The following is a 24,352-nucleotide window of genomic DNA, read 5'->3' as shown; positions in this document are numbered from 1 at the left end:
ATTACAAAAGTAGTACAGATATTGTTTCAATAGAACAAATCTTGATAAGAGACTAGCATGGTTAGTCATTGAAATCTGGGATTTTACTAGAGCAAGTTCACTATGATGCTATGTGTGATCAATTCCATCACACACGATACTAACCAAGACAGCGTTGGTTGACTAGACTTTGACACATTCTCAACCGGCTAAATGAGTGTTAGCGCCAGCAATCCAGCATTACAAAAGATTACGCAAGTGATTTTTAAATTTGAACTTACTTTCCTCAAATTCCCTAATCAATGCATGAATTATGCAATGCTGACACATTTGTAAGAATTATGCAATGCTGTTATGTGTGGTGTTAGAGTCATCACAGTTCAATCGCCACATCCCAGGGCTGCTATACCTCACCTGCAAAACCAAAATTACTCCAATTCCTGTGGCCATGGTTCACGGGACCTACATTCATTATTAGTGCTGAGGTCTAATCATGAAATTAGCCTCGGGTATGAGGGCATGAGGGACAACATCATACTTGGGGTCAGATTGTTTAGTTCAAAACAAAGCAATATTTTGAACTCTGTCCTTTAGTGATGAGCATAATGTTGAAGATACGATGAGAGGAAAGTTAGCTCATTGCTGATGGATAGGGTCCTCGACCTGGCACAATCAGAAAATGACAATCATAATTTTTCTCATTTTCCTGTTCTGGTGATTCCACCAATAACCCTGAAGGAATGCATGACCTAAATCTGTCACATTTACCTCAATTTGTCAAATGTGAATTTTGAAATGGATAAAGTGTTGCCAGCTTCCTTCCTGTGACCTCATGATTGGAGGCATCGGCATGATACGATGATGAATAATTATTTGCAATATTGGTGCAAAAATGTTAAAAATTGCTTTCTTTTTGCACATTTGTAACTTGACACAGAGTACAAGAATTATTTGAGCTTCGCTGTTCATTGTTTTGCTTGAATGCAGAATAACTTATCCTCAAATTTCATGTTTTTATGAAGACTGAATGAAGTTTTTTGGCCATCTCTCTTTTTAGCCCATACATGCATGCCAATCACCGAGACAGCAAGCAATATTTTCATCTGACACACCAGCACGAATATCTCCCATGACCGCATCACGTCCTGACGATCGAAGATTGCTAAAATCAAATTTGTCATGCCAAATTGCTCCAGAAAAACTGCAAATTTAGAATGCACCATGCAATTCAGCTATAAAGAATAAAATCAAACCGGAGGCTACGAGGGGGCAAAAAGTGGGGCGCTTGCAAATAAAAAACGATGGAGGTGTTAAATTTGCTAACTAATGGATGACGATATTAAATGAGAGGCAGTATTATAGAAATACCGGAGGATTTAAAGTCATTACTTGTCCTCTATCCAAACAGGATTTAACTCTTTTTTTAAGTGCTCTGTGATGATTTTGTCAAATTGATGACGGGATTCACTCTGCTAATCATAAAAGTACAGTAGTCCCTCTGCCTGCAGGTGCCCCATATTGCATTGTTTTAATTGATGATATTGATGAGATGCAGCGCAGTAAAAGAGATAGGAATAGACTCAATGATTTCCAGATGGGTGGTTCGTTGATGGTTGATGAGTTTGCATAGCAGATGATTATGATGTCGATTATCGACAGTGGTCATAATTCATGCTCTATTAAACTTTGAATGCATGTGTGGGGGTGCACCTGTGTGTGGGGGTGTGTCAAACATGTCGGGGTATGTGTTGTAAAGCCATAGCCAGGGAGGTGCAATGCACCCCCTCCCCACCAAAAAAAAAAGAAGAAAAATGCCGAATGAAAAATCAGCCCTTTTGGAAAGAAAAATTCAGGTGTTTTTTTTGGAAAAACATTGAATTGATAGCCCTTTTTTGAATGAAAAATTCAAAAAATGTCCACTGTTTAGCCATCTGCACTCAAACCCTCCTACCCCCCCTCCAATAATAAAACATGGCAACAGAGCTGGTGTGTTGTGTGATTTTACGATATATCTAAATAAAGTTGTATCGTGAATATATAGATGTACAATGATCACTCAGTAGCGCTTACAGACACTGACTTCCGTACAAAAATGACCCTTTTATTTATCCAACCACTTTCTACGAATCCAATCCAACTGATGCATTCCAGCTGTGCGTGATACATAACACTCAAATTGTACGTATTCCTACATTGAGTGTACTACCTGATGCAAAACACATTGGTCTCCAATCAAATAAAATATGAATCATTAGCAATTCATATTGTGAAATCAGTGAATCATTTGAAATATATGAAGGGAAAGCGTGGGGAAAATTACCGCATCAATGATTAGGACCATGCATGGAATGATGAATTTAGGTTATTCTCACAGCAGCTGATAGGTGTATCCCATCATGCTCTGCAGTATCATAGTAGAACTGCACATGCCATAGAAATTGTATATAAAATCCCTCACTTCAACTTTCAATTACTCTCTTATATCAGGGCAGCTTAGACTTTTGTTTGAAAAAATATGATCTCTAAAGTATTGTGAAACTATCCATAGCTCTCAATATTTAAGCGACTCGTACTTTTATTTTGTATAAGTTTGTATGCATTTGCTATGGAGCACGCAGATAGACTGCAATGCATGATGGGATACTCCCTTCAGCTGCTGTGGGTTATTCTGTGTACATTATGATTTCTTCACGTATATTTCATGTTGTCACTTCTGTCAGATAGATTGAAGGCATATAAATGTAAGTTTGGTTTAAATAAAAGTCAAAAATTGACATTAATATGGTTCAAATCATCAGCTTTCAAATCATGTAAGTTTGGCAATTGATAAGTCAAGACCTGACATTAAAATATGGTTCACATCCTCTGCTTTCAAATCTTGTTAGTTCGGTAATTGATTTTTTTTTAAAGTCAAAAACTGACATTAATATGGTTCAAATCTTCAGCTATCAAATCAATCATTTAACACTGCTACAAAGGACATAAAGGACATTATTAACAACCCTGCAGACATCTGTCATCTAAAGACCTGCACATGAAATTCCTTCAAATATTGATCAATTCACTTTTTGTTCATGTGTATCCCACCTAAGAAACCTGAAAGGTGTAGACACTAGGATCCACAACATGCTCATCTATCAAGGCACAGTTCTTACCCCAATACATTTGCACATTCATTGAATGACCTTTGAAAATTTGGGTACAAAAACTCATACTCTTAAACTTGAGGTCAAATTTTGCACTGTGATTGTTTAATTGAGGTTATTGAACTATGCCATTGGGATGAGGCCATTGTTGTCCGTAGTGAGATGTATCTGAATTTGGATTAATTTCTTTTTACAGCTGCCAAAATGAGTGACTTTTTGACAGCACATCGAAAACATAGCAGTGACACACTGATAAAGATGATACACTGGTCATACCATGGTGAGATTCAGTACATCAAGAAGAGAGACAAAATCTTCCTGAAATTGAAGCAAATAATACGTGCATTTGATGAGCTTTTATTTGATAAGGTGCCAGCGCTATCCGACAGGCCTCAATAGATATCTCGTCAGTTTGCAGCAAAAGGATGAGATTGGAAGATACGATGCAAAGACAGATAAATGGCAAGGTTAATGACATCATGAACTATAAATAGATTGGACTATACCACTCTAAAGGAGGAGTGATTGCTATAAATTTGATAATGAATGAATTATGAGGGTGTGTATGTGCTACACATGTACAGCATGCAAGCACTATATGGTACAATGTACAAATCATAAAAGTATGATTAATTTTTCAGTATTTGCTAATATATTGCACCACCTAGAGACAGATGAATCATTGTTTTTGTTTACAACTAGATTTCCCAATGATAAACAAATAGACAGAGTCTGGTTGTCTCAGATTCTGGTTAAATATTAATACCATGCATCATTCATTCACTTGATTTTGTCTAGATTTCGCATTAATCATAACAGAAAATTAATTTTGCAAGAGGGGTCCGCTGCATGCTCATCCCCTGTTACTCAGTTCACTGACCTATCTATTCAAATTCAGAAAACTGAACTAATACAAGACCTTGTACCAGGAATCAAAATACACAGGGCTAAGTGAGATTAGCCCCCAAATCACACAAAATAGCCTAAAAATATTTGCCAATGGCAAAATGTACACAAGCTTATACACAAGGGCTAGTTTTCATTGAATCTGTTCAAAATAGTCCTAAATATCAAGGTAATGACTATTCTGCCTTGTAGCTACTATCATATTTATACACAACACCACAGGCACATAAAATCAAATATTTCCTCAAATTTGTAAAAAATCCCAATATTTTGCAAACGAAAAAAAACACACACTTAAGGACTTTTTGCACCACAAAAATTTACATTAATTTACATAATTAGCATTTGATGTATTGCTTGACAACAAAAATTGCATCACTTACTGCCACAAACTGTTCTCAATCCACAAATCTCATGCAAAAATATAAATTTTGAGCAATTTGTATGTAAATGACCTCAAGGCCTTTGACCTTCCCATAATACAATCCTCTCCTTCAATTTTGTTCAGAGGTAGATCGTAATTTGATGGTCATTTATTCCAAATGAGTCACCAAATGATTCGTTGCTGTTCTTTGATGGGGTTTGAAGCTGATCAATCTAATTAGGTCTACAATGCGATCTTTATACAAAAATCTATCAAATTTATTTGGAAAATTAACACATGGAAGGTGAGTCATGGTGTTGACCTCATGTGTAATTTGTCAATGTAATTAGCAGAAAATACCACTAATTAATGCATTTTCCATAGTCATTGACGGTTATAGTTTTTACAATGACGTACAAGACACAGTACCATGCATGTTATTTTTGGATTGTAATTTGTCGCAAAAATTCAACTTCCACAGTCTTACATTGGGCTATCCCATTTAAAATCCACACTACCCCTGTGGAAGATTTAGCTCCAAGTCTGCCACAGAGGGAGTATCAAATTTGAATAGAATACACAATTCGGTAACTTCTATTTGAAATACTTACTCCAGTTGTGGAAGATATAGGTAAAGTCATAATACAGGGGAGTATGGGTTTCAAATGAATAACTCTGACCAATTACATTTGAAAAACACACTCCCCCTGTGGAAGATATTTCCAAAATCTTCCACAGAGGTAGTATGGATTTCAACTGGAATAGCCCAATTGTTTCACAAATAATAATCACTGCACAGTGAACTAATCTTCAGGAATCCATACTGCCTTCAGAATTGTATGTAAATTGTGCATTATTCATAGATAAAATATCAAATTGGTGAGTCAAAATCCGTTAGCGGATGCAATATAACATGAGGTACACGCTAGAGCTTCCACATTACTACATCCAGCGCTATGCACAACTAGCAAAATTCCCAATCCCAAATTTGGCCTCTTCTACCCCGAATTAAGGTCACCTTCAATTCTGAGTCACGACGTTGATTTGGGATGATGCAGTTATTTCCCCAACGGCAATTCTATCATCATATACCTGCCAGCCGGAAAAATAAAAGAAGAAAAATATCCCAAAATGTGTAATTTTTATCCCATTTATCTTATCTGTTAGCAACCATCCAGGTCAGTTGACAAACTGAGTCACTGCCAGTATAAAATCGCTGAGGGCAAATTGCTGCTAGTACAGGAGCTCTTTAACAACGATCTTTTAACACACCAGTATTGCTGAATTTCACCTACAAGAATCCTTCAAATCAGGACGGAGTTGTGTCATCAGGGGTTTTGTTTTCCAAAGGATGGTTCAGAGCTAGAGATCTGGAGCCATGATAAATTTATTTTCTAAGCAAATATATTGAACATTTCCTATTTTCATTTCATGTTCTACAAACATACCATAAATCAATCTACCGAAAAAGTGAAAATTTGTTTTGGTACGCGCCAATTTGTTTTGACATAAATCAATTTTGGTAGGAGAGTGTGTGCTTATGTGTATGATTTTAATGAGACTCGTTTATATGAAAAAAATGAGTCACACCTTACTACTCATCTATAGCAAATACAGTTTCCACTTGAGCACCTGCTTAATACAAGCTTCAATATGGCTATCTAAATGTTGAATGTTAGAAATACAAACATGTTAAATGGTGCAAAAATGAGTCAATACGCGTGCATGCACACAACTTAATTTTCATTAAGTCAGTTTGAAAATTGCTATCATGGATTTCAAAGTATGCAAGCAGTTAGAGCTGGTTGTTAGAGGTACAGGGGTGGGGTGACTGTGGGTGTGTGTGGATGATGTGGGTAGTGCTTGTCCAAAGTTGCTGAATTATGCAACCCAGACTATTGGGCACTTAAATTTGGTTTCCTACGCACAAATAAATGATACTTTGCTGATCTACTTGCTGGAAAAAATGAGTGTGTGCATATAATGAAGTAAAGAACGGGGCAAATCTACAAGAATTTACCAATTACAGTTCTGTAATTGGTGCGGTGTTACGTTATTCATTCATATCTTTCGGTTCTAACTGTATGTCTTAGCTGCATAAGGTCAGTTGACTTGATCTGATACATAGCACAGATAAAACTATTTGAAGGCATAAATTGAACTGCAGTACCATCTGCATTGCATAAATGTCCCGAGCTAATTTCAACTGATGTCTAATGACAGTCACTGGTGTCATATGAAGAGGCCGTCAATTAATTAATATTTAATTAAGACAAGTAGAGGGATGAGTCACCTAATATGGGCTTAATAAGGACCATACCTTAAATACCAGGTATATTTCAATTCACCCTGTCCCATATAAAAACTGAATTTTGACAAGTAATTAATATTTAATAACTTAATTGCATGCAAATTCTAGGTCAAATTCTGGTTATTGTCAAATGACAATTTTACTTTTAAAAAAAATGAGTCATATTTTTTACTTTTCCTCAGGATAATTTAGTAATATTTCATCCCTCTGGCAAGATTTAACAGAATTGGTCTCTATCCTAATGTAATGGTCCTATTAATAGTACTACGATGACAACGTAAAGGCAAAGCAAAGTCCATTCCAAAACTGGAACAGTCAACAGAAAGTGAGGTTGCATAAATTGGCAGAATTGACCAATCTTCACTTGCATAATTACACTTTGCATTATCAAACATTATGGCTTATGTATGCCAAAAGCCATGATTAAATTTAACACAGCACAAGTCCTTCAGAAGTGAACCCTGTAGCCATTGTGTAGCTTTTGATCCCAGAGCTGTACACATGAGCTAACCTTACAGGTCCACCTAGAAGGACTTTGTATTTTAATTTTGAACTCTGATTAACACCTTCACCTCAATTTCATGAACACAACTTTGGGCCAATAGTTCACTGAACTTCGCTGACCGACAAAGCGGTGCGGTGTTACGTTATTCATTCATATCTTTCGGTTCTAATCATAATATCAATAACAATATTTGCATAATTGATAAGATATCAATGCTAAATTTGGCCTGGCATGAGGAAACACCCCTTGATTGTCACGGAATCCTGTTGAATTGGTGATAACATAATTTAGAAATTTGTCCAACTACCTTGCACGGTCATAATGAGAGAAATGAAATCTTAATTTTATACACACAGAAGCAGATTGACCATATAAAATGATTATGCCACTGTACTTGTCATAACTCTGCAAGGCTTTCCTCGTTTTCCCAGATTCACAACTTTTTCCAATGTGTCATTTTTCTCACCCTACCCTTGATATCTGTCAAAAGACTAATACTCGAACACAATACACAGCATACAACTACAGAACCCATTCAGACCCCGCTTTGAATATATTGTTCGCTATAAACTCAAGTTCAGCGTTAACAAAAGGCACGTGGAACACAACACCGATAAAGCCCAATCGTTGGACTAAATAGTTTCCTTTTTTGGCAACCTATCACTTAAGGGAAGACCTTTTATAGATCCAAAATCACGCCATACCACTAACAAACCAGTCAAGCATACACACAAAAAGAACAGAATTGTATAACAAAAAAGTTGAAAAAGGTGACGAACCTGCCGGGTGAGTGACTCCCAATACATGTAGTAGGGTTGCACTTCACCTGGCTTGCTCTAGACAGGGTTGGCAGCCCAATTGGGTGACTTTTGAAGATTTTCCCCACAACTTTTGACCCTTTCCTGTCATTTTGGTCTCATATATACATACAGAAACCAATGGTTAAGAAAAAAAGGCAACTTTTCGATATTGGCTCCTGAGAATTCCAATAGTTTCCTGTCCCATAGAAACCAATAGTTAGAGAAAATTGGGTGACTTTTCGAAGATTTGACCCACGATTCGAGCTGAAATTTGTGGCAACCGTGCACGTTCACGGAAGACGCAATCAAAAACCACTTAGTTCTCTCCACCCAATATAGGCATGTGATCTTTTCAGGGTTGGATAGTAAAACTGAAAGATATCCTGGTTTTAAAATGACAGCATTAAGTAACTATGTGTTCTTGCTTTTTATTCCAATTATATCCTGATCAAGATATATGGCACAGATTAGAAAACTTGGCTCATTATTGGCAAAAACTATTTCATAATTGTTTAAGTCTACTGCCCTGGTTTCTTTCCTTTCAGCCTATATGACATTCAAACTTCAAAAGCTTTCCTGATCCATTTGTATACACTTTGTAACAACTTGCTAGTTTAAATCAGAACAAAGAATTTAAGTACCGGTAGGAAAATACCAGTAACTCACCTGGTAGTACACACCCAGAAAAAGTCCACACATCACACTTCACAAGAAAAGGCACACATTATTCCAATTTAGATATTTTGTTGCTTACATTAAAACTTGACTGTCAAAAAATGATATCATAAGAAATATTCCTTGCTTTTACAAAATGTATCATCTAGAAAATCTCATATATCCTTCTCATCTCTGTTAGATAGCATCTGATTTCATGATGACCAATACAGTTCTCACGAGTGTTACCAATCAGTTCTACCACCAGAATAAACCACAGCATACCATTTACATCCAGTAAGCAAACCTCACATCCAAGGGTAGTCCAACTGGTGGTCAGTCAGCTATCGAAAAAGAAACTGACTTATTGGGATAAAAATTTCAGACCAAGCACTTCGGAGTTCCTGCTGCCTGGTTACCGGGCCCACATAAAACAACACTGTGCCAGGCAGTGAGAACTTGTACTATATGGCCAATGGTGACTGATTCAAGAAGAATGTCGGACTGTCCTGGGAAGTTTAGAGGGAATTAACAATCCTTGCCAAGTTATCCAGGCAAGCTGAACAATAACGGGGCAAGGTGCCAGTATTGTGCCTGGACTTAAAGTCTTTTATCATATTTATCGACAAAAAGGAGAAATCAATAAGCCTACATACCTCACCATTGTATGTATACTTGAATCAATTGAGGGCAAGTCATCACTGAGATGACGTTTATCACTAGGGTGGGTTTCCCTATCTAGTATGACATAATAATGTCTAGAGTAATTTGACATCACATAACCACAAGAAACACTATGAACCACAATAGCCTCATCCCAATGGCATAGTCCAATAACCTCAATTACATAATCATAGTGCAAAATTTGACCTCAAGTTGCAGAGTATGAGTTTTGTACCCAAATCTTCAAAGGTCATTCAATGAATGTACAAAAGTATTGGGGTTTAAGAACTGTGCCTTGATAGATGAGCATGTTGTGGATCCTAGTGAAATAAATGAGATGCTTTGCATTGCATTCATTGTTGACATTGCTGAACTTGAGATCTGGAGTTTAAATCCCTGGATCATAATTAAGATTGTGAAATTATGATCATACACCATCCAAAGGTGGCTCAGTTTGCATTACTCAACACACATGTACATGAACTGTGGCCTTGGAGGTTGTGATACAAGTGAGGACTTGTTTATAATGACATGGCACAATAGCAAAACAATAGGCCGCAAAACAATAAGACACATAGTTGTCCATGGTGATTCACAATACTCTTGTAACCTTTATATTCTATACTTTATGTGTCACCCAATGCAATTGGTCAATGACAAGATCCCAATGTGTCTTTCAGCGTGTTTATACTGAGCGTACGGCTTTTTGACCCGCTATTTTCCGGGCACAAAATACCGATCATAATCCGGCCACCGTTACCCAGCTTGTTTCTACTGAGACCAGAAAGCCGTGTCTCGCATTTATGCACGGCATTTTTTTTCCTGTAAACCGAAGTACGGAAAACAGATTTGACGGTTAATTATATCCTAAATTTAAATGTCTATGTCTACGGATGGCAGCTCATGGCATATGACCTACAATCACAATTTAGTATTTTCGTAAAATCCAATTTGCATTAATTTACCAGTGGATCTAGTAATTGGCTATTATGATAATTAATTTACAGCTCATATATAACCAACTCATTAATTATAAAGATATAACCAACTCATTAACTAGGGGCCTATAAAGAAGTAGGCCTAGACTAAGTAAAGTCATATCCATTTTACTTCATCAAGTTCATGCGAGTCACACATGTGTCCAGTGTATATAATATCGGAAAGAAGGAACCTACTACATCATAGGCCTAAGCTAGACTATACAAGTAGAATATAAATCGCGTTATTTTTGCAACACGCATGACCTCGACCCGGCAACCGATGACACGGCTCGTTTCTACTGCGCAGATTACACGCTTTGACCGGCATGATCCACCTCAAGAGGTGGATCACGAAAGGCGAGCACATGACCCGCATGACACGGCAACCGATTACCCCAAGTCGTTTCTACTGGGCTCGTTACCCGGCACGGCACGGCACGGCACGGCATGGCCCGGAATTTTACCCTCAGTAGAAACACGCAGTTTGACTGAGTGTAAATCACTAGGATCCACAACATGCTCATGTATCAGGGCACAGTTCTTTAACCCCAATACATTTGTACATTCACTGAATGACCTTTGAAAATTTGGGTACAAAAACTCATACTCTGCAACTTGAGGTCAAATTTGTACCATGAGTGTTTAATTGAGGTTATTGAACTATGCCATTGGGATGAGGCCATTGTGTTTCATAGTGAATAATTTTGTGTTGGTGGACACGGTCTGCTGATTTCAGAAAAGTGAAAGAGTGATATCATCGGAAGAAATATACACCATTTTTATTCAGACACTGAAATTATTCCAATTACACAACAAATGGTGGAGTAACCCAATTATCTGACGCTGTGAAATAATCAAATCAATAAATGGAGAGCTGAACATTAGAACGGCAGTAAAACATGTACAGAATCATATTATTTAGGGGTTGAAATTCACATACTTTTTTGTAAAGGTCATACAGTAACATTAATAATCCTCTTTCACCCAAAAGTTGCAAAATATATTGTTGTGTATTGTACATTTTCAATTGTGGTTAGGATTTTGAACCCGAAACGGTCTAAGATTGGGGCAACGCAAAATCAGTGTGGGTGTGCAAACTCGACAACACCCAGTCATCATAAGAAGACCTGGGTAACTGTATCGGTACTAAACGCTATTTACATGTATTTGTGGAATTTGAAAAACAATTGGAATGGAAAATAAAGATCACAAAACCTAGACTTGAAAATTCAGTTCAAAATTGGATGAATTATTTGCTTTGCAGGCTTACTGCTGTTCTTACTTCATTGCCGAGAATAATGGCATTTAATACCCTGATTACCTAGTCCAAGGTTCAATGCTCATCATCTTGGACGGACGAAGAAAAAAAAAGTTTGAAAGGCCTCGATATTTGCATACGATCACTTTCATTTACAAGACCTTTGGTCAGTCATCTGATCATATATCACTGAACCCCAGTGTGATGTAAATGATCTTCATATTTCTCGTTATGTTTGATTTATTAATCACTGATGATTGGTTACCCATGCAATTAAATGTACATGGGTCTTGTTTGAATAGGGGCATATTACTCATACATTACCAGTCCTAAAATATTGCTATATCACTCTGTATAATTTCTGCTGTGCTTTATTAAAATTTGCAAAGTTTGATGTGTTCAAATACATGGGTCAAATACATGGGTATTATTAAAGGCTCTAAAGACATTCATGAATTGTATAAATTGATTACACAAATGGTGTCTATATAACTTTGAACATCAATTTAAAATGAGGGCAACAGACTAAACACTAGACACTTGTTCTCTCCCATTTTTGCACTTGTAATTTGATCTCTTTGCCCTGCCCTAAATCTTAGTTCACTCTAACCTAGAACTGGCTCAGTTCCTCCTTTTACAAACGAGCTCAAATCACTCACTCTACTGGACTATTAAACTTCAGAGTATCACTATCATACAGCACTGAACCAGCTCTGCCCAAACAGTAAACTTACCTAACCTTAACCCATATAAAATGTAAATCCTAACCTTAAACCAAAGGAGTAAATAGCCAAATGATACAATGGCAAACAGTGAAATGGCATCCGATTGTTAATTCCTATATATAGGACATGTAGCATACCAGAGAAGTGCCCGCTACCATACATTTTGTACTTCAATCATACACTCATAACATTGACAATAAAAGACCTGCTCATATTACACAATCCCGTTTCCATACACTGAAGATGACACTGCACACCATCATCTCGCTCCTTTTATTTTTATAATTTAGCTCAAAACTCAAGATCTTGTATCCAGTCTGGAATTTCATTATGAAAATAAAAACTACTATGATGACCAATCGGGTATTAAAAATTAGGATTACGGGTTACGCAGGCATGTTCTGGGGCATGGTATATAATGACTAAGCATGATTGGTGGCTTAAGTTACACATGTGCAAGTCGACTAATTACACCACACCCAATGAGATACATGAGATTGGATTATCATTAAATCATCACCAAAATGAGATGAGAGACCTGTTGCTTGCAACCTGAATCCTCTGCCTCATGGTGGGGGTGTGTGGGGGGGGTGAGTTTGAGGGGGTTTGTAGGTGGAGGTGCTGTTGGTGGAAAGTGTCACTTTGTTCCTTCATTTTTAGTCAATTTGATGTAATGGCATTATAAGTGCCGAATCAGGGATCGTACATGTATCAGTTTGTACACTCATTGTAGGGTTAGATTTTAGGGATAGGGTCAGGGTAAAAGCTTAGGGTTAGAGTTGGGTTAGGGACTACAATGGGTAAGGGTTAGGGTTGTGATTATGCTGATTATGTATTCAGCCATGGCCCAATGCAAAAAAGCTTCTATCAAATAATACAAAATTTAGAGTGCAGCGAGGATGCAGCGACGGGTGAAATCTGTGACGAAATTTAAGTGCAAAAAAAGATATGGAAATTTAATATTACACCTTGCCTGCATTTTGTAACCTTGCTTTTTAAACGCAAAGAATATTGCTTTATTAAATTGTTGTAATTTAAGAAACAATTTTATTTTCACTGTGACCCAGCACTCAAGTAACCATAGCGACTTCAATTCCGCTACCGGTAAGATGAAGTAACGCATTCACAACAAATTAACTCCAATATTATTCAAGAAAATATGGACTCCAGCTAAAAAAATAGGAAAGATTGGATAATTCAAGGCCCTTCCTTTGCTACTCGATTCAGCAAACAATTCTCTATTGTTCCCTCACTCCAAGTCAAGCCTTGCGCTAATATGATTTTGATTAAATTTAACTTCTTTTCATGGCATTGATCACTGCAAAAGGCCCTTCGTGGTTGTAGTAGATTCACGCAACCCAACGGTACGCACTTCACCCATATCTCTCTATTATCCCCGCCCCAAGTTCATCGTACTCAGGCTAGCGTTTCTCACAGAACAATCACCATGCAAATAACCCTCAAGGCTACGTATTCCATCTCAAATGGAGTGCACAGTCACCATTGGAGAAAACGAGCGAGAAGGGGGAGAAAAAAAAGAGGAAAAATTACACTACAATTTCTTAACGCACCCAGGCCTGCCAATTACCAGTGCTTGTAGCATACAACGAAACCCAGCTCACTTTACGGCTGTACGAGCTGAGCTGGGGTATCCGTTTATTACGAGCCCCATCATCTTTCCAATAGCCGTGCAAGTTATGACTTTCCGGTGGTGGGCTGATTAATAATTCATGAACGCATACGCGCATCAAGGAGTGGATTGGCGTGATATATTTGCAAACATGAAGTGACTCATCCTCCTCTTTAGTGGCTTTTCTTGAGTGTACGTAGGTGCATGTACACCGGCCGGTATTGGGGTATAGCACCACCACGCAGCACTAGATGTATCATTGTTGCTGCATTCTACCCCAGTGATATTCAAGAGCTATTGAATTCTAACAAGTCCCTGGCCAGATTTAATTGTGTGGGTTTCATTTGACATGATAGGGACAACTTTTTTTAATGCACGTAAATGAGGAGGAACAGATTTCCATTTTGTTAATTACATTTTGATGATTTTGTACAATGAAATGCAAGCTTTGACCATTGCTTGGGCTGTTCATACTAAGGCTGGCATTTTCGGTCGGGTAAACGGGTACCCGCCGAGATTACATTACCCGGGTAGGAAATACCTCCCGGGTACCGAAATTCAAAAAAAAAAAAAAAAAAAAATTTTTTTTTTTTTTTTTTTTTTTTTTTTTTGGTTTTGTAGTGTCCCTGGACCTAGACCTAAATGCTAGGATCATTCATGGTTGACCTAAAAAAAAAAAAAAAAAAAAATTCAAGATATTTTGTTATTTTTAATATGAAAATTGATAATTTGTATTCATGTCATAGTCTATTAATGATTTCAAAATGCATTCAAATTCAATACATTTTGAAATCATTAATAGACTATGACATGAATACAAATTATCAATTTTCATATAAAAAATAACAAAATATCTTGAAATTTTTTTTTTTTTTTTTTTTTTTTTTTAGGTCAACCATGAATGATCCTGGCATTTAGGTCTAGGTCCAGGGACACTACAAAACCAAAAAAATAAAAAACTTAAAAAAAAAAAAAAAATTTTTTTTTTTTTTTTTTTTTTGTATTTGGTACCCGGTTACCTGCCCGAAAATTGCGGCGGGTACCCGGGTACAAAATTACCCGAAAATGCCAGGCCTAGTTCATACATTACCTTTAATTGTACTTTGTATGTGATGGACTTTAATAAGCGAATTTGATTGTAAACTTTGAAATTTAGGCGTACAAATTTGTTATTTTGCACTACAACTGAAAATCTGAGTCCAACCTACATTGTTGTAAGCCCAAACTAATTTTGGTTGATGAAAATGCTTGATGCTTCAGTGTATAATATGTACAACAGTGGACACTGGCAGTACGTAGAAGATCCTCGTAATATCTGACTTTCAATTTGTTATCTGACTTTCAATTTGATGGTTTAATTGACAACTGATGAGAGAACAATCACAATATGAAACTGGCAACCCAATTGGCTGTCTGTATTATATTGTCAACTGGTCAAAAACCTCATAAATACTTTAATTACTTTTTTGTTCATATCAAATAAAACTGCCTCTACCATATGTTATTGAATCACCAATTATTGTTAATTCCAAAGTGTTTGCTTAGTCCAGCAACATAGAAATGATGATGATGATGTACAGTGTAAAGTTTGGAAAATATGTAATGCGAGCAACATTGTACGTAATATTAATTTTGGAATGTAAATCAAGGTTTATATAATTGTATCTTGCTTTGCATTTTTAACAGCTTTCCAGATCTACTTTATCAGTCTTTTCAGATTGACTCTTTGGTATTTGATGAAATACCACCTGTGCTTAGCTCAGATCAAACTGATGCCACAAAATGAATCAGTGCTTGCAGAAAGTGACCACTATGTGGTGGACATGGATATCCAGGTTAATTGCAAGTCACCATCCACGCAGCAAGCTAGGACACCAAGGTTCTCGTCCACCGCAGCGCAGTCGCGACAACGAGTCAGCAGCCCGCAGCTCGCATGCGACAGCTTGTTGCGATTTGCCTGGGTGCAGCGAGTCATCAGCGTCTAACCCAACAGTGTGTCATTCACACCCTGACTGTAAAATCCCCAACACAATTGATGTTCATATAGATCAGAACTCATCCATCAGTTAACATTATAGCCACATACACTGATTTCCAATGACTCCCCTGCATGACTGAATGGCTCAAAAAAGGCTAGAAATTGTCAACTTGTCCGTTAACTAGATAAAATTTGCACGACATCACAATCAATCATTGGTTGACGGAGGTGCTCAGACAACCTGTATTTGATCAAGCGTGCAGTGAACAAATGAAATTTGGCTGCCAAATCATGTATCATTTTCTAATTTGAACATGAGGGGCTGTCTATGTTCATCAATAATAAATAGTTTATGGTTTTTAGTCACTAACTACATGTAGATCATCAGTCTGTTGACCTAAATCCAACAGATGTTGGATGCTACTCTATGTATATGGATGTGCTGTTCCCAGCCTTAATCCGAATCAAAGTCCTTTAGTTGATGTCATCTAACACTCTAATGATCTTGTCAGAATCTAGACTATACCTCTAGCCCTTAGGTTATACTAGAAAGATATTACAACTTTACAAGTTGACAACAATTTACTCTTAGAACTTAATTTGTACAGAGCTCAAGAAGTTAGTGGCCCCCCTTTTCCCAAAACCATACGTAATAAAACAAGGCCTCCATTTCATCATTAAATTGCAATTTAGCTTGAAAAATTACATTCTGTATTATATGACTTACAAAATCTTTATCATTTGATTGTGATATTTCTGAGCTCAGGACTACACAAGGCGGTTCTCGAACCACGAGTCTCGCCTGCTTTTGTGACCGCCTGCTTTTGCGATAACTGTTGGTAGAGAGGTAAATGAATTTGGCGGTTATCGGCTGGGCACGATTATCTGGCCGATGGTAACTGTACCCACCAAGTTTCATGACCATACGACAGTTCTTACTAATTTGACCTCAGATGACCCCTGGTGACCCCGAAATGACCTTCCAAAAATTTGGCTTTAAATGTTGACTGTACCCACCAAGTTTCATGCCCATCCGACAGCTTTTACTAATTTGACCTCAGATGACCCCTGGTAACCTCAAAATGAACTTCCAAAAATTTGGCTTTAAATGTTGACTGTACCCACCAAGTTTCACGTCCATCCAACAGTTTTTACTAATTTGACCTCAGATGACCCCGAAATGACCTTCCAAAAATGTGGCTTTAAATGTTGACTGTACCCACCAAGTTTCATGTCCATACGACAGTTTTTACTAATTTGACCTCAGATGACCCCTGGTGACCCCAAAATGACCTTCCAAAAATGTGGCTTTAAATGATGACTGTAACCACCAAGTTTCATGCCCATACGACAGTTTTTACTAATTTGACCTCAGATGACCCCTGGTGACCCCAAAATGAACTTCCAAAATTTGCCTTGAAATGTTGACTGTACCCATCAAGTTTCATGCCCATACGAGTTTTTAATAACTTGACCTCAGATGACCCCTGAGTGACCTCGGATGACCCCGTAATGACCTTCCAAAAATTTGGCAAAACCAAAGAACTATTTCATCAAATAAATCAAAACAGAAAGATGCTTCCTTTACGAGTTATCACTCATTGAAAGTGCTACTTTGCTATACTTTACATGGAAAGCGACTATCTTAAAGTCGTCATATTTCCTTAATTACATGACCAATCAAGCTGTTATTGGGATATGTGATGCACAGTTGAAAATTAATTATTAAAAGATTTGGTGACCTCAGTTGACCTTTGACCTTGTATGTGACCTTTGACCTCACGAAATTGGATAAAGTATGTTGCGCTGAAAAATCAAATTTGGCAATACCAAAGAGCTATTTCATCAAATCAATCAAAACAGAAAGATGCTTCCTTTACGAGTTATCACTCATTGAAAGTGCTACTTTGCTATACTTTACAAAGAAAGCGACTATCTTAAAGTCGTCATATTTCCTTAATTACATGACCGATCAAGTTGTTATTGGGATATGTGATGCACAGTTGAAAATTAATTATTAAAAGATTTGGTGACCTCAGTTGACCTTTGACCTTGTATGTGACCTTTGACCTCATGAAAATCTAATCAGGTCGAGTACCTCTGGCCACGCAACTCCCCACCAAGTTACGTCACTGTACCCCATACAGATCTCCAGATAATCTGTTCACAAGGTATTTTGCTTATTACGCATATATTATGCCAATTAGGTACTTAATTACCATATTTTACGCTCAAAATCTAATCAGGTCGAGAACCTCTGGCCCCGCTCCTCCTCACCAAGTTACGTCACTGTACCCCATACGGATCTCCAGATAAGCTGTTCACAAGGGTTTTTTGCTTGATACGCATCAAATACGCATAAATTATGCAAATTAGGTACTTAATTAGCATATTTTGCGCTGAAAATCTAATCAGGTCGAGAACATCTGGCCACGCTTACTCCCCACCAAGTTACGTCACTGTACCCCATACGGATCTCCAGATAAGCTGTTCACAAGGTTTTTTTGCTTGATACGCATCAAATACGCATAAATTATGCAAATTAGGTACTTAATTAGCATATTTTGCGCTGAAAATCTAATCAGGTCGAGAACATCTGGCCACGCTCCTCCCCACCAAGTTACGTCACTGTACCCCCTACGGATCTCCAGATAATCTGTTCACAAGGTATTTTGCTTATTACGCATAAATTATGCAAATTAGGTACTTAATTACCATATTTTGCGCTCAAAATCTAATCAGGTCGACACCCTTTGGTCATGCTACCCCCTATAAAGTTTCATCATCATAGCACTTACGGTTCTCAAGATAACGCGTTCACAAGCTTTTTCCGAACACACACACGCACGCACGCACACACGCACGCACACACGCACGCACACACACACGCACGGACACACACACACCATAGTGATTACTAAGTCTCTCCCTGAACATTCAGGCGAGACAAAAACGAGAAGTCATCTAGAGTTCAGGGGCAAATGGTGCACCTGCACTGGGCATGTTGTATGCATCACTGCAAATTACCAATTCAAAGTACTTTCAAACATTTGCTGCAGATGTACACCTTTCTATGTTTTACAAAGCGCAATAATAAAGTTCTTTGCGGCTAGCGACAGAAATGCCAAAATAGTCCGATTTTAAGGGATCTTAATGTGCAACAACTCAATTCATTTACAATTGTTTGGAAAGTCTCTGCTTTTTTAATTGCAAAGTTATTCTGGAGGGAAGTTCAGGAGTGTATTCAACATTCACCACGCATGATACACAAATTGGTGGACTTAAGAAGTTCTGAAAGAATTTCAATTTGGATGACTGAGCATTTCTGTGTTTATTTCACTCAGTCCACAAGATGATGTGTTGAACATGTGCTGGATAAAGCTAGGATGAAGTCTGGATTACAAATGTCACTTGAAGAATGTCAGTCAGTGTACAATCAGATGACCTTTGTATTAATTTAAAAGACCTGAAGAAAGACCCACTGTACAAGATACTTCTTGAAGTATATTATTTTTCATCATAATAATATAGGTCTATATTGATGATTCAACTGCAGTTCAACTAAGACAGGTAGGCGTTATCATGGTGGAAGGCAGGGACAAAAAATAGAAACCCTGACAATGTATTTTGGCAATGTTTAATGAACCTGGACGAATTCCACAGAGCGATGTCATCATAGCCTAAAAAAATCTGGGTTAAAATTAATGTTTTTAATAGTTGCATTCAAGTTGAATTATCGTGATTCAGCCCTGACCTGCCAGGTGACCATTCAATGAGCTACATACACCCACTATGGAAGACATGACCTAAATCTCTAACACAGGGGGTGTAGATTTCAAATGGAGTCACCCAATCAGGTAACCCCATTTGAAATGTACACTCCCTTTGTTGAAGATAAAGGTCATGTCTTCCACAGGGGTATACAGATTATAACTGGAAAAGCTCAATTGCCATCCATTTCATTTGGTCATCTTCCCCTTAATTGGCTTCCCAATCAATTGACAACTTCTGTAACTGTATTCCAGCCAGGAAATAAATCATCAAATTTTAAGAAAATGAAAACATGCATACAATTTATACACCAATTTAACAACACAGGAAGATAGGAACATATTCATGCAGAAAAAACGGGCACCTTTAAGATACGTACCTTATTTGTTTGAAGTCGTCTTTTGATGAGTTTTGAACAGCTTATGTTGACTGAGTTTAACACATGTGAGTTATTATACTCCATAAACGATCTACTATCAATTAGTACAAGCTTTTCCTGTTTTCCCTCAAAGAGGCGCTCAGCTAATGCCTTGGTCTCTAGCGTCGGAGTTCTTCGCCCACTCGGAGGAGTGGGAGGGGGTTGCTTTGGAACAGACATTTTGTGCTGTCGAAATGCAAAGGGCTCGTATGATGGACCTTCAAGTACCAACTGCATGAAGATAGTTGGTGAGTTATCGCACACAAACAAAAAATGAATCCTCACGAATGACAGTCAACCACTGATGCTTGGCTCCTCTGCAACCTCACTGAGGTTGTTTGCTGTATGTCCTTATTGGGTTATGGTCCATTATTGGTGCAAGTATAAGGTGGCACATAGGCACTTCTAGATGAAAGTATGTTTCCGTTTAGATAAAAGATTGGTAGTCCTTCTGGTCTTCATGTACCTGCAGAAAAATTGAAGATAGATGCATTATTTACTTGATGAAAATATATCTCTACCATCAGAGTAAAAGTTCAAGCTGAAAGTTGCATAGACTGATAGAGAACAAGTGTTATACAAATAAAGTACACAACTGAGTTAACAGTATCTGCCAGCAACAAATTCTAAACTGATGTTGAGGATAAAATCTTGAAGACAATATCATGAAAGCTGCCTCAAGATCAGATGTGTCAGGACCACTTTGGCACAAGGTCAACAACTTCACAAATAAATCCTACTTGGTAAAGGAGAGAGGTTGCAATGCTATCATGGCTATGACAATGTACAAAACTATAAAATGTACCTCTCTTTTGCAGTGCTCAGCTCCAAGTGCGGACCAGCCGTACAGTGAAAACTGATGATAGTGAACTTATACAACCAGGGTTCTTGATCAAAGCACTGAGAGCTTGGATCAAGCCGTGTGTGTTCGTGATGTGAGAAGTGTAATAACTGATTACTGCATAAGAGGCCAATGCCTAAATTTAGCCGGCAATACTGCTCGATGAGTCATCCTCCACAATGCAACCGATCATCAACGCAATCACTACACACACGTAAATATAACCAGCACTACTCAGCTGATCAGTGCAGAGCCAGACCAAGCTGGTTTTCTAGCTGTGATGAAATTCCTAGTATGGCCCCCTCTTGCTTTCTCACACTGATGTTGGGAAGGGGGAATATCGTTGTTGCTCTTTTTAGTGAACGTAAAAATAGGAGTTAAACACCATGAAGTCCATTTATAATTGATATTTTAGTTGTTTGTCTGATTATAACAATTCCTGACTCGTGAGCCAAAGCAAATTCTTGTCGTGTTTTGAAATCCCGTGGCAGAACAACTCACAAGATTCTAATTATGTCATCAACCAAAATACCAATCTTTCTGAAATTCTGTCTGTGTTAATTAACTGAGAATTTGAAGACACTTTTTTCAAATATGTAGAAGATTTAGGAGCTTCTTTTACTATTTTCTCTTCGAGTTTATTTTTTCGCACGACCATAAAAATAAAAAATATACAAATTAAAATTTTAAGTTACCAATATTTCTCGACCGATTTGATATTGTTTTACTACAAAATTTGCTGAACATTTTAAACTGTTTCAAGCAGTACTTCTGGATGCATCTAGTTATAAAACACGTTATTACAAAAGAATAATATAGATTTTGTTACCACTGCTCAATTCAATCGAGAACGTCAAACTCTCCCCAGCTGTGTGTGTTACGTACGTTTTAAAGCTGTTGTTTCTCCTAGTCCAATATCGTACCGTAGGTTTGCTATCGCCGGTCTTCTTTTCCCACGTTCATCCACTGCCACAAATTCAATTTTATATCTTTTCCTTTCCTTGTCTCTTGTTCTTTTCTTCACGTCACTCTTCTCCTATTCCTTCACCTCCTCCTTCACCCCTTCACGTAGGCTCTCCGCTCGATTTTAGCCTACAAACCCACCGATTTGGCCGTCCTCGTTGGAAAATCCGATTCGAGACGCCATGGTTTTTTCGGCATCACCATCACAGCTGCTGCGCGGGGAGTCCGATGACGTCAAATTCTATTTTTAGAAATTACATCAGGATTGACCAATGAACACGAGACACAGTGATGTCACACTCATCCAATGGTTTGTCACAGAGAATGTGGTATACTGTTTTTGGTTTAGGAAAATATGTATTGCTTGTGTTTACATTTTTTGATTTTTCATTACGTTCTCGTTTTTTTGCCAAGTTGAGCAAAAAGCTTGCAACTTCATCCTTGTATAATTAACCACTCATAAAATCATTTTTGGGTATCAATGATGCTACAAACTATATGTTTGTATAATTTATAATATTATTACTAGAAACACAAATCAGAGGAACTCCCAAAAAGTTATGAATGGAAAATTAAAAGCGAAGAGGTTGTAAGAATGATTCACTGTAAACATTGGATTTTAAGTTCGTAACTAAGGCGGAACTCGGTCCACCAAAATATCGTGAATGAGTTATCCAGGTAAATGATCAAGAAGCCACAATCACATGTTTCTTTTCTTGGAATAATACGAACAGTTCTTGAAATATATATGGTCAAAGGTGCACATGATTTTGAGAAAAATTAAGAATGTAATTTTACTCTTTCTTGTTACACTTTTGTTGACGTCAAATTAATAAAACCACGAGTCTTGCAGTTATTTATTTATTGCATCTTTCTTTGTTTTGGTTCTTCAAACGATACTTATTTTTTATTCAAACTATCTATATAAATAATCTAATTTGGAAATAAATAACTTTATCTTGTAGTATAAATACATTAAGCCTAATTTGGAAATAAACAACTTACTCGAGTACTCTAGTAGTGGTTTTATTTTATTTTGTAAAATAATTAAATCTAATACTGGAACTAAAATTTGCAACTCACATTGCTACGTTGCATCCGAAAACATCGGACTTCGTCAGGCATCAGATGATGTTGTGACGTCAGATGTGATGAATAATCTACACCAAGATATAGTAGTGGTTTATTTTACATAGAAACCAAATTTAATTTTCAGCTGATAGCAATTAAGAGATTCGATTTTTATTTATTTATTCCATAATTTGTTTCATTATTATGGTGTTTTTTTTATCTATTTATTTATTTGAACCAAGTAATCAACAACTCAATATAATTATATTCATATTTATTTATTTATTTATTTATTTATTTATTTATTTATTCGTTTATTTATTTATTTAATAAATTTCATTCATTCATACATTCCATTCATTCATCATTTTATTTATTTATTTATTTATTTATTTATTTATTTATTTATTTATTTATTTATTTATTTATTTATTTATTTATTTATTTATTTATTTAACTAATTTCATTCATTCATTCTTTCATTCCATTCCATTCATTATGTTTGACACAATTCTTTTACTAGTATAATGCTTAAATAATTAACAATAAGGTAATAAAAATAATTGCAATATAATCATTGAACAGAAACAAAAACCAGCGATTACCTTCTACAAATTGTATCATTTTCAAATAAAAAAGAAAACGCTCTCATTTTCCGTAAATCAACAGTAAAGGTTCAAGTCATGAAAATCACAATAAAAACACGTTCTGGACATGCTTGATTGGCGAATATGAGTAAGCAAAAATTTAGAACTTAGCCTTAGTCCAAACAAAGAATCAGAGAAAGTTCCATAATTTTTCTTCTTCGTAAGCAAATGAAGTGAAAGTTTATCTGCCAACAATGTTTGGTGAATGAATCAAGTTTTTGATTCACTCGGTGGTTTTACTGCATGTTGCGAGGCGGCGCCAGTAACTCATCTTCAGATGCATCACCAGACGATGGTGGACTACATTATTCACTGTGGCAACATCCAATATCGTAAACAAAACAGACAATATGACGGCAACACTGCCTGGACATTGGACGCCCCGTGCTGAGTTGTGTTTTTAGCTCTATTGGCCCCGTTACAGAAAAAAAATGCACAAAATATATTTCTCAGTGAATGTATAAATTTTCACATAAAAATAAATACTTTCGGATTCAAAATAAATGTGAAGAAAAAAAAAATTATAGCCGGGAGTGAGCGGGACTCGATCTCGGGACCCTATGCACCGCAGGCGAGACCCGTTACCATTAGACCAAGCGAACCGCGATACACAATGGGGGAAATTTTAGGTACATATCATAAACATACCGTGCGTTATTCATACAAAACATTCAAAAAACAGTACTTACAATGAGGTTCACTGGCGAACCTCAACGGATTTAGACTGATAAAATAGTGCTTA

The 24,352-nt window shown here is 37.0% G+C and overlaps 1 protein-coding gene across 1 annotated transcript in view; it reads right to left on the bottom strand.

The window, feature by feature from the left end:
* LOC140165653 (uncharacterized) overlaps positions 1-22,123 on the bottom strand; it is a 50,000-nt gene extending 27,877 nt beyond the window's left edge. Inside the window, 2 exon segments of the mRNA XM_072188950.1 lie at positions 20,050-20,554; positions 21,759-22,123. Of these exon segments, the coding sequence (XP_072045051.1) occupies positions 20,050-20,268 (219 nt within the window). The 5' untranslated portion in view covers positions 20,269-20,554; positions 21,759-22,123.
* Positions 22,124-24,352: the final 2,229 nt, after the last annotated feature.

The sequence above is a fragment of the Amphiura filiformis genome, chromosome 12, assembly GCF_039555335.1.
Source record: "Amphiura filiformis chromosome 12, Afil_fr2py, whole genome shotgun sequence".
In the NCBI taxonomy this organism is placed as follows: domain Eukaryota; kingdom Metazoa; phylum Echinodermata; class Ophiuroidea; order Amphilepidida; family Amphiuridae; genus Amphiura; species Amphiura filiformis.
The sequence above is the reverse complement of the archived record's forward strand: the minus strand, read 5'-3'. Positions and strand labels throughout refer to the sequence as shown.